This window comes from Aquarana catesbeiana, linkage group LG02 (genome assembly GCF_042186555.1).
Source record: "Aquarana catesbeiana isolate 2022-GZ linkage group LG02, ASM4218655v1, whole genome shotgun sequence".
NCBI classification, from domain to species: domain Eukaryota; kingdom Metazoa; phylum Chordata; class Amphibia; order Anura; family Ranidae; genus Aquarana; species Aquarana catesbeiana.
In genome coordinates, this window is record NC_133325.1 from 511859502 (window position 1) to 511876361 (window position 16860).

At 42.0% G+C, this 16860-nt stretch overlaps 1 protein-coding gene across 1 annotated transcript; it reads left to right on the forward strand.

Annotated features, from left to right (window-relative positions):
* The first annotated feature begins 603 nt into the window (after nucleotides 1–603).
* Nucleotides 604–16082, forward strand: AVPR1B (arginine vasopressin receptor 1B). The gene is made up of 2 exons (XM_073617992.1): nucleotides 604–1667; nucleotides 15535–16082. The coding sequence occupies exons 1-2, from the start codon at nucleotides 773–775 to the stop codon at nucleotides 15813–15815; spliced, it is 1176 nt and encodes a 391-aa protein (XP_073474093.1). The 5' UTR covers nucleotides 604–772; the 3' UTR covers nucleotides 15816–16082.
* The last annotated feature ends 778 nt before the right edge of the window (nucleotides 16083–16860 follow it).

Genomic DNA, 16860 nt, shown 5'->3' on the forward strand with positions numbered 1-16860 from the left:
GGCACAAGAAAGCTACTGACTTTGCTTAGAACTTGCCATATTGTTGGCTGATAGTGGTCAATATGATATATTCATATGTAATGCCCTTTATAACATTTTTTATAAAGGATACTTAAACTTCATAAAAATAAATTCCCTATGTTTAAATAAGTGTATTAGAAGTTATAAAACACCATTATCTGTTTTAAGTAAATTGGAAGTGAACAACGTGTATTCCATTGTGTTCTCATAACTCTGTATTGAATTCTCTGCTCTCTTCCTGATTGGTGTTTCCATAGAGCCTTATAGAATTTGATTTCATGATGTCAGAGGTAGGGACCGAGAGCAAACAGAAGTAAATGAATATAGGTATGGTTACTTGGGTTGTGCTTTAGACCTGCACCTGCACTTCAATACTCTCCTGATTTTGTTCTCTTCAAAAAGTATGGACTGTCACTCATTCTTCTGTTTGTTGAACAAGTATCAGTCACCTTTTTGTATTACCAGCAATTGAAAAACAAATACGCCCATGTACCTTGACATCAGTATATAACTGGACATACATGTCAAATTTTTCAAGTCATCTTTGCAAAGACGTATCAGTAAGGAACACTACAAGATATCGATACATTAATGGAAACTAATACATTAAATGGATAGTCCTGATGAATGTAAATTTGCAATGATGTCTCTCAATTTGGACTACAACTGAACTGTTGTTTGTGGGCATTTTGGAAAATATACTAAAACTCTGCATAACTATTGGATTCTCTGCTCTATTGCTTACAGGAATATGAGTTCTAATTATAACAGTACTGCTTTGGATTTGGACCGTTATCCTCTGTATTCATCTGTGAAATTGTACAATATTGTAAATTCCTCAGACTTGAGAGATGAAGATCTAGCTAAAGCTGAAGTGGCAGTCTTAAGTATTATTTTGGCCATCACAATGCTAGGAAATGTAGGAGTAATATTTGCTATATACAGAAGAGTGAAGAAGATGACCAGGATGCATCTCTTTATTGTTCATCTTGCTATCACTGACTTAGCAGTAGCCCTGTTTCAGATCTTACCCCAGTTGATCTGGGATATTACTTTTCGATTCATTGGTTCTGATTTTGTTTGTAGGACTGTGAAATATACTCAAGTTATGAGCATGTTTGCATCTACTTACATGCTGATGATGATGACTATAGACAGGTATATTGCAGTATGTCATCCACTAAAGACTTTGCAACAGCCAACACAACATGCTTATATCATGATTGCGGTTACATGGATTATCAGTAGCCTTTTAAGCCTTCCTCAGATTTTCATTTTCTCTCTAAAAGAAATTGAACAACACATAGGAATTGTAGATTGCTGGGCTGACTTTAGATATCCATGGGGTGCTAAAGCCTACATTACATGGACCACCATTTCTTTATTTGCTGTGCCCGTTGGAATCCTTGTAGTATGCTACAGTTTAATTTGCTGTGAGATCTGCAAGAACCTGAAAGGAAAGATTCAGACATCAAGACAGAGACAAGTGATGCCTTCTAGAGTAAGCAGCATACAAACTATTTCCAGGGCCAAGATCAGGACAGTGAAGATGACTTTTGTCATTGTAATTTCATATATCATATGCTGGACACCCTTCTTCAGCGTTCAGATGTGGTCTGTATGGGATGAAAATGCTCCAGATGATGGTAAGTATATGGTGTTATATAAATATGATTGTAGTAAACTTGTGTTATTTTTGTATAATTTATTATTTACGTGGTTTACATAAGATAGTACAATCCATCAAATATCATTAGAACTGACTTACACTGAGCTTGGTTTAAAGGTGTACATTTTTTTTTTTTTTTACAAGTTAGTCTTAAGCAGCCCATAGATAAGTCAACTGACTCGATTACCCCATCCACCACTCACTCAATGTATTGTATTCTGACAGCAGAGAGACTTCCCTGTCATCAGAATACACAGATCAGTGTTGCAGGCTATTGCCTGCAGTGCTGATTGAGTGTGGAAAATCCGACAGGGCGGCTGTACAGAAGTGGATTGGTAGATCGACTTCTGTGCAACTTCCCTGCCCATACATGGATCGAAATTCAGCCAGTCCCTGCTGAAACAGCTGAATTTCGATCCGTGTATGACCGGCTTTAGACAGTCTGTATTGTCCCCCCCAAAAAAATCATTATCTTCCTTTGAAGTGTTTAATTGATGTAGGACAAATGTTGAGGACATTTAAATGAATACTTTTGATATAAGGGGATTAACATATCTTTTTTAGGTTTTTGAAGTGTGTAATAGGAAATATAATTCGTTCATACTATATACTGTATGTAGAATGAAGCATGTTTTTTTTCATAAAGTCTATGCATAGCCATTTCTTGGATAGAGTGGGGAAGGATTATAACCTTTTTTTATTGCTGTCTGTGCCACAAGACAGAAAGTTATGGGATAAATCTTTCAATGAGACTTGTGACATTAAAACTGTCAAAAGGGGGAATTAATTATGTAGTTGCTGCTCAAATTGAATCCTCCACACAGCCCCTTTCATCCTCCTGTGTATTCAGGTGCAAGTAGCTCGCATCCAGCCATATGGAACAAGTGAAATAGAATCCGAAAGGACTGCACTTTTAAAAACTGCATCCACTTTACTAATAATCTTTAAAACTACTTAGTCATGAATATGTGCTAGCAGCATGAAACATCTTGACTGTTACCTTGCTCTCACAGTGTCTATGTTTGCTGAATATGGCATTTTGACGTATATGTCTGTCTGTACTGTTAGCGGGTGGCAAGTGGTTAAACACCTAAATCACTAAAATCACTGCTCCCAACCAAATGTAACATTTTTTAGCATTTTTTTTGCTCTGGTACCTGCCCCCCCCCCCCCCATGCCATTTGTTTGACAATCCCTTGCTTATTAGCCTAGAAAATGTCCAGAGCTGTTTTTTTAATATTCAATGCCTATAGGCACCGGAATTGTAGCCTAGTTCGCCTAACCCTGCTCAAAACCAACACAGAGATGTTCTGCTCATCAATATAAATATTGATGAGCCAAGCCCCATTTCTGGAACATGGGAAACTTTTATGTTAAGCCTAGAGAGTTATATGTGAAGGGGAAATAATACACATTCACCTTAAAAATAGTTAAGCTAGCCATAGACAGACTGAAATTCAGCCAGTTCACCAGGCTGGTTGTCCATTTTTTTACGTACGACTATTGCCACCAGCTATAGTCGGCAGCATTAATCATTGTATTTTGATGGCAGGGAAACCTCCCACTATCAAAATATAATAGTGCAGCAGGAAAGATTCCCCCCTCAACACTGAATGTATTGAGGGGGGAATCAAGCAATTGAAGGAAAGAAAAATGCTTAAAGTATGGCCAGACTTACATCTTCCTGAGACTTCTTGGAAGTTTACAGGCTACACTGCAGTTAGTTACTGACATCCAAAATTCAGCCCCTTCTATTGCAGACATAGACTGACTAATTACAGGAGGTTAACCAGACTTGAGAGGCAACAGTTGCCTTTCAGGGTACCTACTTCTAAATGGTTGCTGCATACCTTGCTTCTGGTCCAAATTATATACCTTAACCAGTACAGGTTCTTTATCAGAATAAAATGAAGTGTGTGTTTTCCTTGACATTAGCAGTTTTTTTTTTTTAAACTCTTACTTCTTGTCAACCATGGAATATAACATCATTTTGACTAGCAGATCAGGCACCTATTTGAACAGCAACAGTGTTTTTCAATTCTTGTTGACGCAAATTGGGTAATCTAGTGGTCCTTTGTAAAGGTTTGCCATGAAAATTCAAGGACCCACTATTTAGCAGCACGCCACCATGTGAAAACACAAAGTCACTCCTAATCCAGGCTTTGATGACATCCCTCAGCCTTACCGGAGGAGCACACTCTAATGAGACTGTGAGCTTTCATAGTATCCCACACTGAGGTTAAGTGAGCACATTGTCCTGAGATTTGGAATCCTTGGCTTTCTCAGGATCCCTGGTGAGGCTGAATGAGATCACTGGTGCCAGAGGGGAGGAAGAGAGAGACCAGAAATCATGGTCACTCAAGTTTTGAAAGCCCTTACATGCAGTTATACACTGCCTGCAGCATGAATATTAGGTTGTACTGACTTTCCAGTACTACCTGGAAATGCTGCAGGTTATGATACATCTTCAAGAATGATTAGTCTATCAAATTCACAATATCACTCATTTATGAAAAAGAGGTTGCCAAGCAGAGACTTATTTCTTGTGGAAACAAGAACTACAAGCCGTCTGCCATGTTGGCACATTCTGAGATTATGGTTATTAAGATTTATAGTTTTATTATTTAGACGTGTTTTTAATCTGTTTTAATCTGTTTTCTCCTAACAAGGGTTTGATATTTTTATTAATTTATAAACTACATATTTGTTGTCCTTTGTATTGAGGTTTGCCTTTTTATTTTTTTCCTTGGGAGGGGGGTCCTTTGGAACACAGCTTCATCATAATCTCATTTAGCATCCTCGTGCACCGCGTGACATCTTCTACTTGTAGTTTAGTCCCTGTACTTCTACTTGTAGTTTAGTCCCTGTAAAGTCACGCCAATTTTACATGTGACCGTGACCGTGACCATGGCTGTGGGGGAGAAGAACCCCTGCCCTCTGTCACAGGAAGGGGATCTTGAAAGCTGAGGGGGGAGTGCTGGAACTTGTTACATGCTACACCCTAAATATTGGAGTAAGAAAACCACAGGAAATATCCTACAGTATTCAACATTTAGCATAAGAATACAAAAAACAGGTGCCCTTAAATGTAGAAGGTCTGGTAGCTGAACCACACTTTCAGTTCTTAGGTTATGTGTCCTACTCCACAAAGGCCTCCTATCAAAACAGCCAGGGGCAAACCTACGGGAGTCACAATTGCGACCTGGACCCATGCTGCAGCAGGCCTGTGTGGCCCCCCTTGTAGACCTGGATAGGAGGAGCGATGGGGGTGGGTGGATACACAGGACCGATATCTACATTTTTCTCCTCCAGATGCTGAATGCCGGCGGCATTACGCTCTAGTACAAAATACAACAGCCAGCCAACTACAAGTGACCTATAAAACATATAGTGACCTATAAAACATATCAAAACATTAGACCAATATGAAGGATATGAAAGACACAGGTCCATCAAGTCCAACCTATGTGTGTGATTTTATGTCAGTATTACATTGTATATCCCTGTACGTTGTGGTCGTTCAGGTGCTTATCTAATAGTTTTTGAAATTATCGATGCTCCCCACTGAAACCACTGCCTGTGGAAGGGAATTCAACATCCTAACTGCTCTTACAGTAAAGAACCCTCTACGCAGTTTAAGGTTAAACTGCTTTACTTCTAATCTTAGTGAATGGCCGCGTGTATTATTAAATTCCCTTATGCGGAAAAGTTTTATCCCTATCATGGGGTCACCAGTACGGTATTTGTACATTGAAATCATATCCCCTCTCAAGTGTCTCTCCTCCAGAGAGAACAAGTTCAGTGCTAGTAACCTTTCCTCATAACTAAGGTCCTCCAGACCCTTTATTAGTTTTGTTGCCCTTCTCTAGACCCTCTCCAGTTCCAGTACATCCATCCTGAGGACTGGTGCCCAGAACTGGACAGCATACTCTAGGTGTGGCCAGACCAGAGTCTTGTAGAGCGGGAGAATTATAGTTTTATCTCTGGAGTTAATCCCCTTTTTAATGCATGCCAATATTCTGCTGCAAGCAAAGCAGAGTCTGTCATCTACTAGGGCCCCCAGAGGTTCTCCCCCCCAGGGAGTAGATTGCATTCAGATTTTTGCCACCCAAATGCATTATTTTACATTTTTCCACATTAAACCTCATTTGCCATGTAGCTGCCCACCCCAATAATTTGTTCAGATCTGCTTACAAAGTTTCCACATCCTGCAGGGAAGTTATTGCCCTGCTTATCTTAGTATTGTCCGCAAATACAGAGATTGAACTGTTTATCCCATCCTCCAGGTCGTTTACCGTATATACTCGAGTATAAGCCGACCCGAATATAAGCTGAGGCACCTAATTTTACCACAAAAAAACTGGGAAAACCTATTGACTCGAGTATAAGCCTAGGGTGAGAAATGCAGAAATGCGCAGCTACTGTAAGTGGAAAAGAGGGTCAACAATGCCCATTTGCAGCCTCACTGTGCCCATTTGCATGCCTCACTGTGCTCATTTGCAGCCATAGGTCCCCTGAACTTCAAACTTGGTAGTTAAGGGTTCCTAGATGCCCCCTAGCTACAGCCAAAATTTGGGGTCTCTGGACCCAAAGGGTCCCGAAAAGACATTGCTGCAGATGGACACAGTTTTTCCAATTCTTCATTTATATTTTCAAAATACAAAAATCCATATATTGACATACATATAGATAAAATCCATCTTTAATGACCCACAACCTAGAAAAAAATACCCACCTCCCCTCCCTTCCCAATCCTGCTGAGTTACTATAATATAATTCAACAACCTAATTCCCTCACATAGTTCCCTTGTTTTATACCCGTTTAACGTTTAGCCAGTAATCTCCTCCACATAGCTCCAGGTATTCTTGTACCTTCGCCACCCTGCCCATTTATCTTTTGGTTCAGTCCCCTCCCCAAACACTACTTTGGCGCCCTCCTCACTCTCCATTATGTAAATTTCATTAACATAGAGCAACCATTCACGAATTTTAGGGCTCGCAGGCTCCATCCATTTTTTAGGAATCTGACTCTTGGCAGTATCCAACAAAATTGGAACTATCGATGTTTGATATTGCTTGATTGCCTCCTCAGTCCCATGGAATAAACAAATCCATAGGTCTTCCTGAATCGTCTTATTAGTAATTTCCTTTATTAGGCGTATAATTTTCTTCCAATACACTTTGATGGTGGGACACTCCCACCATATATGGGCCATTGTGCCAATATTTTTACACCCTCTCCAACATTCCCCAGATTTCTCCGGTTGGAATTTGATAAGTTTGTCTGGGGTCGCATACCACCCTGCCAAGCACTTGAAATTTGTTTCCGTCATCCTCGTGCTAACTGAGGAGGTATGCAGCATTTTCAGGATTTTCCCTATCACGTGATTACTACATTGTGTCCCCAAATCCCTTTCCCATTTCTTGATGTAAGGAGGTACATCCAGTTCCTCACTAGTCATTAAAATTTTATACAGCCGAGAAATTATATTTCTGGATTCCTTTCTCAAACAAAGCTGCTCAAGCGGCCTATAATCTTCTTCGCCTCTAATTGGTTTCTGAAGTTTCTTTACAAAATGTGTCAACTGGATGTACCGCCACACATCAATCTCCATTAAATCTGTCTCAGTTTTCAAATCGTGGAATGTGCAGATTTTCCCTATTTAATTACGTCTTTTAATTGTGTATTAACGTTCTTAATCCAATCCCCCCCCACCTCCCTCATACCGGGTTCAAAAAATGTATTATCCTTTAAGTAAATCAGAGGAGAGTTATAACTCCATTTATTTTGAGTGTGAATCTGATCCCATAATTTTAGTGTATTATGATGTGTTTGTGCTAAGTGCTCTGTATTTTGGGGGATTCCATATAATGTGCCCTAAGTGTGTACTACTCAAACTGTGTTCGATATTAACCCATCTTTTTTCTGATGCCGCCTTTGACCATTCCATCACCCGTGAAAGCGTCACTGATATATAATATTTACTTAAATCCGGTAGGGCAAGCCCACCCTGTTTTTTCCCCCTAGTCAGAACCTTATATGCTATTCGTGGCTTTTTATTACCCCAGACAAACCTTATAATTAGGCCTCGCAAGGCTCTCAAATATGGCTGTGGTAGGGAAATTGGAAGCATCTGAAATTTATAGAGGATTTTCGGGGCTAACACCATTTTTATTGTATTTAGACGGCCAATCAGGGAGAGTGGGCACGTGGACATTTTTTGTATTTCTTGCTTAATTAAATTCAATAAGGGTATATAGTTAATTAAATACAATTTCTTCAGAGAGTTGGATAGTTTAACTCCTAAGTATTTTATCTCCCTTCTCCAGGGGAAGTGAAATTCCCCTGAAAGTTTTTCTTCTTCCTGTTTGTCTATGTTAATATTTAAGATTTCAGACTTGCTGAGATTTACCTTAAAATTGAGATGTCACCATATCTTTTTAAAATCTGCAGCAAGTTTGGAATCGATATCCGGGGATTCGTAATATAGAAAAGGACATCATCGGCATACGCCGCTAGTTTATGTTCCTCGGTTCCTATCCTTATCCCACTACAATCTGGGTTTTTTCGGATAGTTGCCAGCAGGGGTTCCAAGGTCAAGATGAATAATAGGGGAGACAATGGACACCCTTGTCTAGTTCCGTTCTCCATCTTAAATGGCCTTGAGAGGACCCCGTTAACCTTAACAGATGTTGACGGGTGATTATACAACATTCTGACCCAAGCAATAAATCTTTGGCCAACTCCCAAATATTCCAATGTTTTAATCATGAGTCCCCAGTCTACCCTGTCGAACGCTTTTTCGGCATCCATTGACAGGAATAGAGCTGGGGACCCACCAGACTTGGTAGACTGGAGGAGGAGCAGCGAGTGAACTCCATTGTCCCTCCCCTCTCTACCCGGGACAAACCCCACTTGGTCTGGGTGTACCAGAGTCATCATTTTGTCATTCAGCCAGCCCGCCAAGACCTTAGCATATAATTTGGTATCCGCGTTTAGGAGGGCAATAGGCCTATAGCTGGAGCACAACATATTATTTTTTCCCTCTTTTAGTATCAGGGTAATAGTTGTGGACAAGGAATCCTCCCCCATCGCACTTTTGGTACCTAGATCATTCCAGAAATGGCAGAGTTTTGGCACCAAGGTTTCTTTATATTTATTTAAAAAAAGGTAGTAAACCCATCTGGGGCCGGGCTCTTTCCTGCTGGAGAATCCTTTAATGTGGAGTAAATTTCTGCTTCAGTTATGGGTCTATCCATGTCTGTCCTGTCTCCTTCCGACAGCCTTGTCAGCCCTGCTTCACTCAGGAATTCCTCGACCCTCCTACCCTTTGTCTGCTCTGGGTGTCCCTTTTGACCTACTGTATAGAGTGCCTCATAATATTTCCTGAACTCTTCTGCTATACCTTTAGTTGTAAATACTGTCTCACCCTTTTTATTTTGGATTCTCTCGATGAAATTCGGGTCTCTCTTACTTTTTAATAACCTTGCAAGGTGCTTACTTGACTTGTTTCCCCAAAACTATGTGTCTCTTGTTATTTTATTTAATGTCCTCCTCGAATCCTGTTCCAGACAGTCCCTTAACTCCTTCCTTTTGATGGTCAGCTGGTGGAAGCTTTCCCGATGGTGTCCCTTATGTTTTTTATGTTCTTTTTCCAGTAAATGTATTTCCTCTATAAGTTTTTTTTTTTTCTTTGCCCCAATGGATATAAGGATCCCTCTAATATATGCCTTAAAGGCCTCCCACAGTATAGAGGAAGCTATTTCGCCCCTTTTTATTAGCCTTAAAAAAAAATTTGATCTCTTTCTGTACTAATTCTGCCGTTTTATCATCTTTTAGTAACCTTTCGTTTAATTTCCATGAGAATGGTTGTCGATGGGGCCCCGGTAGCCTGATCCTCATTGAAATCGCTGCATGGTCCGAAAGCGTGGTAATCCCTATTCTGGTTTCCTCCACCAAATCCAATAAACTATGATCAGTTATGATGTAGTCTAATCTTGAGTATGTCCCGTGCACAGGGGAGAAGAAGGTGTAGTCATTTACCTTTGCATGTTGCACTCTCCACACATCCATAATGTGGCATTGGTGCAGCTTATGCCCAATTTTCTTTAGTTGAACCCCGCTTGTCCCCTATGCCCGGGACGTACTATCCAGAACAGGATTAAGACAAAAATTAAAGTCTCCTGCCAGAACTACCTCCCCTGTTTTGAACTCCATCAAATTGTCCAACACCTGCTTCAAGAATACAGTCGGGTTTTTGTTTGGGCAATACACATTAGCTAGAGTCATTACTTTACTGCCCAGCTTACCCTTCAGAAACAGAAAACGTCCCTCCGGGTGAAATTAACCTTCATTGAGAACCCAATTGCAACCCCCTTAGCTCTCCTTATGGGAGAATCACTATAATACCAGACCGGTAGAGCAGAGGAGTATAATCTAATGTTTGTATCCAGGGCAAGGTGAGTCTCCTGGAGGAATACCACATTCGCTCTATAATGATGCAACTCTTTTAACACTTTGTGCCTCTTCACCGGGGAATTCAGGCCCTTCACATTATAAGAAAAAAAGTTTAACTCCATAATTTTTTTGGATCTATTGGGGGGTTTTGTCTACCTACCACCACCAACTTTACTAAGGAAATTTGTTCACATCCCAGCAGGATACATACCCACCCTCTCCCTCCCCCCCACCCTTCCCCTCACCATGCCCTCCCCAAGCCCTCCCCAAGCCCTCCCCCACCCCCCCAACAGTCCCCTCCCCGGCCTAAGTCTGGCCCTGCGCCCGACAACGTGCCATGCGCTTCCATACCCCAGGTGCGACTCTACCAGCGGCAACCAGTGCCCCCCCACCCCGCAACAAGCGGGGCGGTGTGGGGGGGAAAGGGTCGGGGCGGACATTCCGAACCACACATCGTCCTACCCCATAACCCCCCACACCTGCATCACATTTTACCAGTGTTAGTCCCCCCCCACCCCCCACCCCCGTTCCCCCCCACCTGCCCAAGCCATAATGATTATTGCTTAAGAACTGAGAGAGATACAAGCCCTATACCAATAAACCCCCCAGTCCGAAACATTCTCCACTGTAGTCTAAAAAAATATGAGTCCCTATTTCCTTTAGCTAGGGATGTCCAGAACTGGAATGCCCAACTTTTCACAGAAGTCCTGTAGGTTTTCCAGGGGCCTCAGTCTAATCGATCTTCCTTCTTTCATAACTCCTAGGGAAGAGGGAAATCCCCAACTGTACTTTATGTTGGACTTTATTAATTGATCAAGCAACGGTCTTAACTGTCTTCTCCACGCCAGAGTCCCTGCTGATAGATCCGAAAAAATTTGTAATTCCGTATTCTCAAAACATATTGGGGAGGCCCCCCCGAAGACCCCTCCAGATCTTTTCTTTTTCTTCATATGAGTGGAATTTAATGATTACATCTCTAGGTACCTCCTTCCTCAAATTTAGGGGCTTTCTGATTCTATGCACTCTGTCGATCTTTAGTGCCTCTTCCTCCCTTCTATCCAGGATTGGGTTAAAGATTTTTTTCATCTTGATCGTCAGATCTTCATTCATTTGTTCAGGTAAAGATCTAATCTGCAGATTTTGGCGACGGCTCTGATTTTCCTGCTCTTCAACTTTGTATAACAGGGTGCAATAATCGCTCTGCATCTTCTTCATCTGGGACTTTAAATCTAATATTTCTTTAGCCTGAATTCCTGATGCTTCTTCTGCCTCCTCAACTCTTTGCAGCAGGGGGCCCATGTCAGTACATACATTCAGTATCTCTGACTTTATAGAGTTTTCTAGCTTGGAAAACATTTCAAGCATTTCTGGCTTGGTGGGTATTAATGCAAAATTTCTCTGCTCCTCCATCATACTGCGCTCCATCACTCTGAGCTGTTCCGGTGTCTTGCCGAATATGTTCCCTCGGCGGATAAGTTCCCCCCTGTACTGCGCAGGCGCAGCGCCTGCGCAGTACGAACTAGTAACAGCCGCCGGAGATAGCCGAAGTTACAAATCCACAATCAGCTGTACACGGCGCCTGCGCTCTGGGTCCAGGTTCCTTCCCTACCATCCAAGTGGACCTAGAGGGGGAATCTAAAAGAGCCGAGCGCAGCGAGGCCGTGCCCGAAGCGTGGCGAGCGAAGCGAGCCCGCGAGGGGCCCTCTTACAGGCGCCGTGTACAGCTGATTTGGACCTATTCCCCTTCGGCCATTTCCGCCGGTTCCTACTGCGCAGGCGCAGCGCCTGCGCAGTAGAGGGGGGTCCTTATCCGCCGAGCGGAACTTATTCGGCAGAACACCGGGTCATCCCTGATATTCTCCCCCGTTTCCCCCTTTTGTTTCGCCAGTTCTTTCTTTTTCTCTTTTGTCCCTGTTTGTTTCTTATCCAGTCCTGGGCCCTTTGTGCTAACGTCTTTAAGATATTTCTGTATTGTGCTAGAGTTTAGGCTTTCTCTTGGGGTATTGGGTTCAGCTGCTTTTTGTGATCGACCTCTCATATTACCTCCTTTATCTTATACCCCCACCTCTTTATTTACCCAGCACTGCGACTTGCGTTTTAACCAGGGGGGCTCGAGTGGCAGGTTTTCCCCCTAGGCCCCCTATTAACCGGGGGGGGCACCGCTGTTGTGGTAGTATGATCTTTTTCAAGGATCTATCAAAGAACGCTAGCGAGTGTAATATTTAGGAATGATTACTGAGTTTCCATCACAATGTCCATCCCAGTCTCTTTTAACTTGCCTACCACAGGTAGAGAGGCAGATAAACACTCAGGGAAAAAAAAAAAAAATTCAGTGTCCCATAACAATGTACCAAACAGTCAGTGGGGATCATTTATCTGAGGCAGTCTCTTGTGGAGTTTTTAAATAGCTTTAAATAGACTTAATAACTTTCAAAAGCATAATACTGGAGTTCTTTGAGGTAAGAGAGGGTTCATTTTCATACCTTGAGATGAGTCGGGTTGAGTCTTATCAACCTTCCATGCTATTCTAGGAAGAAAACTTGTTATCTGCAGGCTGCTGTGCTCAACTGATAATTATTCCGTGTCAGGGCGTTCAGGTCCTCCATTCCTCTTATCTTCACTTGTCTTTTCTCGGGCCAATATCAGCTCCGGATGGCTTATACGGAGTGAGAAGGGCTGCAGGGGGGGGGAATCTCACAAGGAGAGAGACGTTCTCCCAGCTACACAGGGACAAGCTTCCCACACGGAGGGATGTTAGCCTCCAGCTTCTCCCAGCAGCTGCAGTAGCTCTGAAGTGACGCAGAGTGAGGTGATCTTTCCCGGGGCTTCCTCTGTCAAACCCTCTGCAGGCTTTCACCCTGCACTAAGTCCTGGCCGCTCGGTCCGACCATCCCGCCTCAGCTCCCACACACCAGCGCCGTCGGCAGGCCCCTCCCCACGCTCTGACGTGTCACGTCAGCATCCTCAGCCTCTCTCAAGGATGTCCCAGATGGACACAGTTGACCGACTTTGGGGCCCGGTATCTCGAGGCCACTTCGTGCTAGGAACCCAAATTTGGTCTGCAAATCCAGTGAAACTAGCACTACAACATATCCAAAGCTGAGGTTCCTAGCACCAAGTGGCCCCGAGATACGGGGCCCCAAAATCGGTTCAGAAAATGTCAAGCACTTTTCTGCAGCAGAGAATGACATTTTCCAAACCAACTTTGGGGCCCCGTATTTCGGGGCCACTTGGAGCTAGAAACCCCATCTTTGGATATGTTGTAGTGCTAGTTCCACTAGGTTAGCGCACCAAATTTGGGGTTCCTAGATACGGGGCCCCAAAGTCGGTTCGGAAAATGTCATTCTTTGCTGCAGAAAAGTGCTTGACTCTAGTATAAGTGAAGGGGGGCATTTTCAACACAAAAAAATGTGCTGAAAAACTCGGCTTATACTCGAGTATATACGGTAAGTTAAATAGGATTAGTCCCAGGACAAAACCCTGGGAAACCCCACTATCCATCCATGCCATTCCAAGCACTCCCCATTTATCACTACCCCCTGAACTCACCCCTGTAGCCAGTTTTCAATCCACGTACTCACCCTATGCACCATGCCAACAGACCTTACTTTGTACAGTAAACGTTTATGGGGAACTGTATCAAATGCTTTTGCAAAATCCAGATACACCACATCTACAGGCCTTCCTTTATACAGAGGGAAGCTCGCCTCCTCATAGAAGGGTAAAAGATTGGTTTGGCAAGAACGATTCTTCATGAATCCATGCTGATTACTAGTAATGATACCGTTCTCATTACTAAAATCATGATCATCCACTCCAAAAGCTTGCATACAATTGATGTTAGGCTAACTGGTCTGTAATTCTAAGGGATGTATCTTGGCCCTTTTGGTGCTACATTGGCTTTTCTCCAATCAGATGGCACTATTCCAGTCAGTAGACTGTTCATAAAAATTAGGAACAATGGTCTGGCAATTACTTGACTGAGTTCCTTAAGGACCCTTAAGGAGGTTAAAATCACGGGAATCCTACTGCATCTTCACCTTGAAAACACTGCACCCAGATGGTTTAATTGCAATCACTGAAATTTAGAAGAGTGATAGTACCATTGTTATTTGTTTATTTTTTAATTTTAATGCACAACAGCATTTTATTTAGATGCATCTTAATGCCGCGTACACGCGGTCGGACTTTTCGTCTACAAAAGTCAGATGGACGCCGACGGACCAAATCCAGCGGACAATCCGATCGTGTGTGGGCTTCGGTGGACTTTTCCAGCCACAAATCTGATGGACTTTAGATTTGGAACATGTTTCAAATCTTTACGTTGTAACTCAGCCGGACCCAGAAATCCACTCATCTGTATGCTAGTCCGACGGACAAAAACCCACGCTAGGGCAGCTATTGGCTACTGGCTATGAACTTCCTTACTTTAGTCTGGTGTACGTCATCCAATACGAATCCGTCCTACTTTTGTGCGATCGTATGTAGGCAAGTTCGTTCGTTAGAAAGTCCGCCGCAAGTCCGACAAAAATCCGCCAAAAGTCCATCGAAAGTCTGTCGGACGGGCTGTCGGACTTTTGTAGCCGAAAAGTCAGACCGTGTGTACGCGGCATAAGACTCTTATCTTGAAGTTCCATATTACTATGCTATACATTTTCTATAATGAAATTAGCCCCTTTTATGCTTATAGGTATCAGTGAATGATATATGTTTCATCACATTCCTGTCAAACAGACGTTGCATTACTTGTAATTATTTGTAAACCAGTTGTATAATGATGCAGATTCATAGGATTCATGATTTATTTATAATTGTATTTATTTATTTATGGACTTGCTTCCTCAAAAGCAACATTATGTTTCCTTTTTAGGGACCAGGATTCCACCCTTCGATAACACTGTTCAACCCTTTTCACCTCCTGTACAATCTTAACCAGCCCTTCTTGTGAAATAAAAGATCTAATTACTTTGCAAAAATTACCCTTTCCAGTAAACACTATCTAGCTCCCGCACTGGTTACAGCAATCTGCAGCTGTTTCTCTGCACATATTCATAAACTGGGAGGCAGACAGGAAACAGGTTGCACAGACAGGTAATATAAACAGGAAGTGTGCAAAGCCTGCCAAAGCTGAAGGAATGCACACAGATCCCATCCATTAAAGGTAACTCTTCGCGTTCATTAAATAACAATGTATTTTTTTTCCACCATAGTCACTTCTAGATAATTTGATATAAAACTATGCCGATTCTCACAGACAGAACACAGATGATAACCATTAACACTCTTGTCTGTTAAAGTGCGAGTCTATGTATAAAACATGTAAAGAATATGTGTCATATCATCACATGCCTCTAGCCTTTTTATGTTGTTCTTTTTTTCTACTCAGATTCTTCAGATGTTGCATTTACCATCACCATGCTCCTGGCCTGCCTAAGCAGTTGTAGTAACCCTTGGATCTATATGTTCTATAGTAGTCCCCAGTTGTGTCCACGGATTCATCTCCCTCATTCCCAGAGGCAGAATTCTACAGGAAGTGCATCAAGCCATCGGGATACCCTACTGATTCAGATTCGGACACACTCAATGCAGATGCAAGCCACATGCCAGAGCATTAGGGACCTGTATCCAGCATTTGATGACACAGTCATAGAAACAGGACTCCTCTAAGCCCTATACAATAAAAAAAAAAGAAAAAAGAACTCTTTATAAAATAAGTAATTATAGAACAACCAAGGATTTTTAAATCTGCTCTTTAATATTTTGTGCTACATAGTTCTTAGTTGATTGATTATTCATAGACAGTGCATTGAGCAATGCACATCTGCACTGTTGCATTTGCTACCTATATAATGATATATTTCTGTGTATCTACATATAATGTTTACTTATTTAAGCAAACTTGTCTCTTGCCCATTCAGGGCAGTGTAATTGATTCTCTTTAGAGCAGGGAGGGTTCTAAGCATTTACCTACATAGTGAATAAATAAGATTGACACCTGTATGAATAAGATAAAGAATGCTTACATTACACACATGTCTTTGCTGGAGCCCTCTGCAAAACTTGTGTGTTAGGCCCAAAATTTGCCAGTGCTTACAAAATGTTAAAAGCATAGTTCTCCTTTTCCAAAAAACTGCCTATGAAGGTAAGGGACACCTGTATATAAAAACAAACTGTTGCTTTGACTAAAATTGAATAATACCTTTTCTATAGGAGTAGGTCATTTACAGTATCTCAGAAAAGTGAGTACACCACTCACATTTTTGTAAATATTTTATTATATCTTTTCATGTGACAACACTGAAGAAATTACACTTTACTACAATGTAAAGTAGTGAGTGTACAGCTTTTATAACAGTGTAAATTTGCTATCCCTCAAAATACTTCAACACTCAGCTATTAATGTCTAAACCGCTGGCAACAAAAGTGAGTACACCCCTAAGTGAAAATGTTCAAATTGAGCCCAATTAGCCATTTTCCCAGCCGGGTGTCATGTGACTCGTTAGTGTTACAGGGTCTCGTGTGTGAATGGGGAGCAGGTATGTTAAATTTGGTGTTATCACTCTCACTCTCTCATACTGGTCACTGGAAGTTCAACATGGCACCTCATGGCAAAGAACTCTCTGAGTATCTGAAAAAAAGAATTGTTGCTCTACCTAAAGATGGCCTAGGCTATAAGAAGATTGCCAAGACCCTGAAATTGAGCTGCGGCACG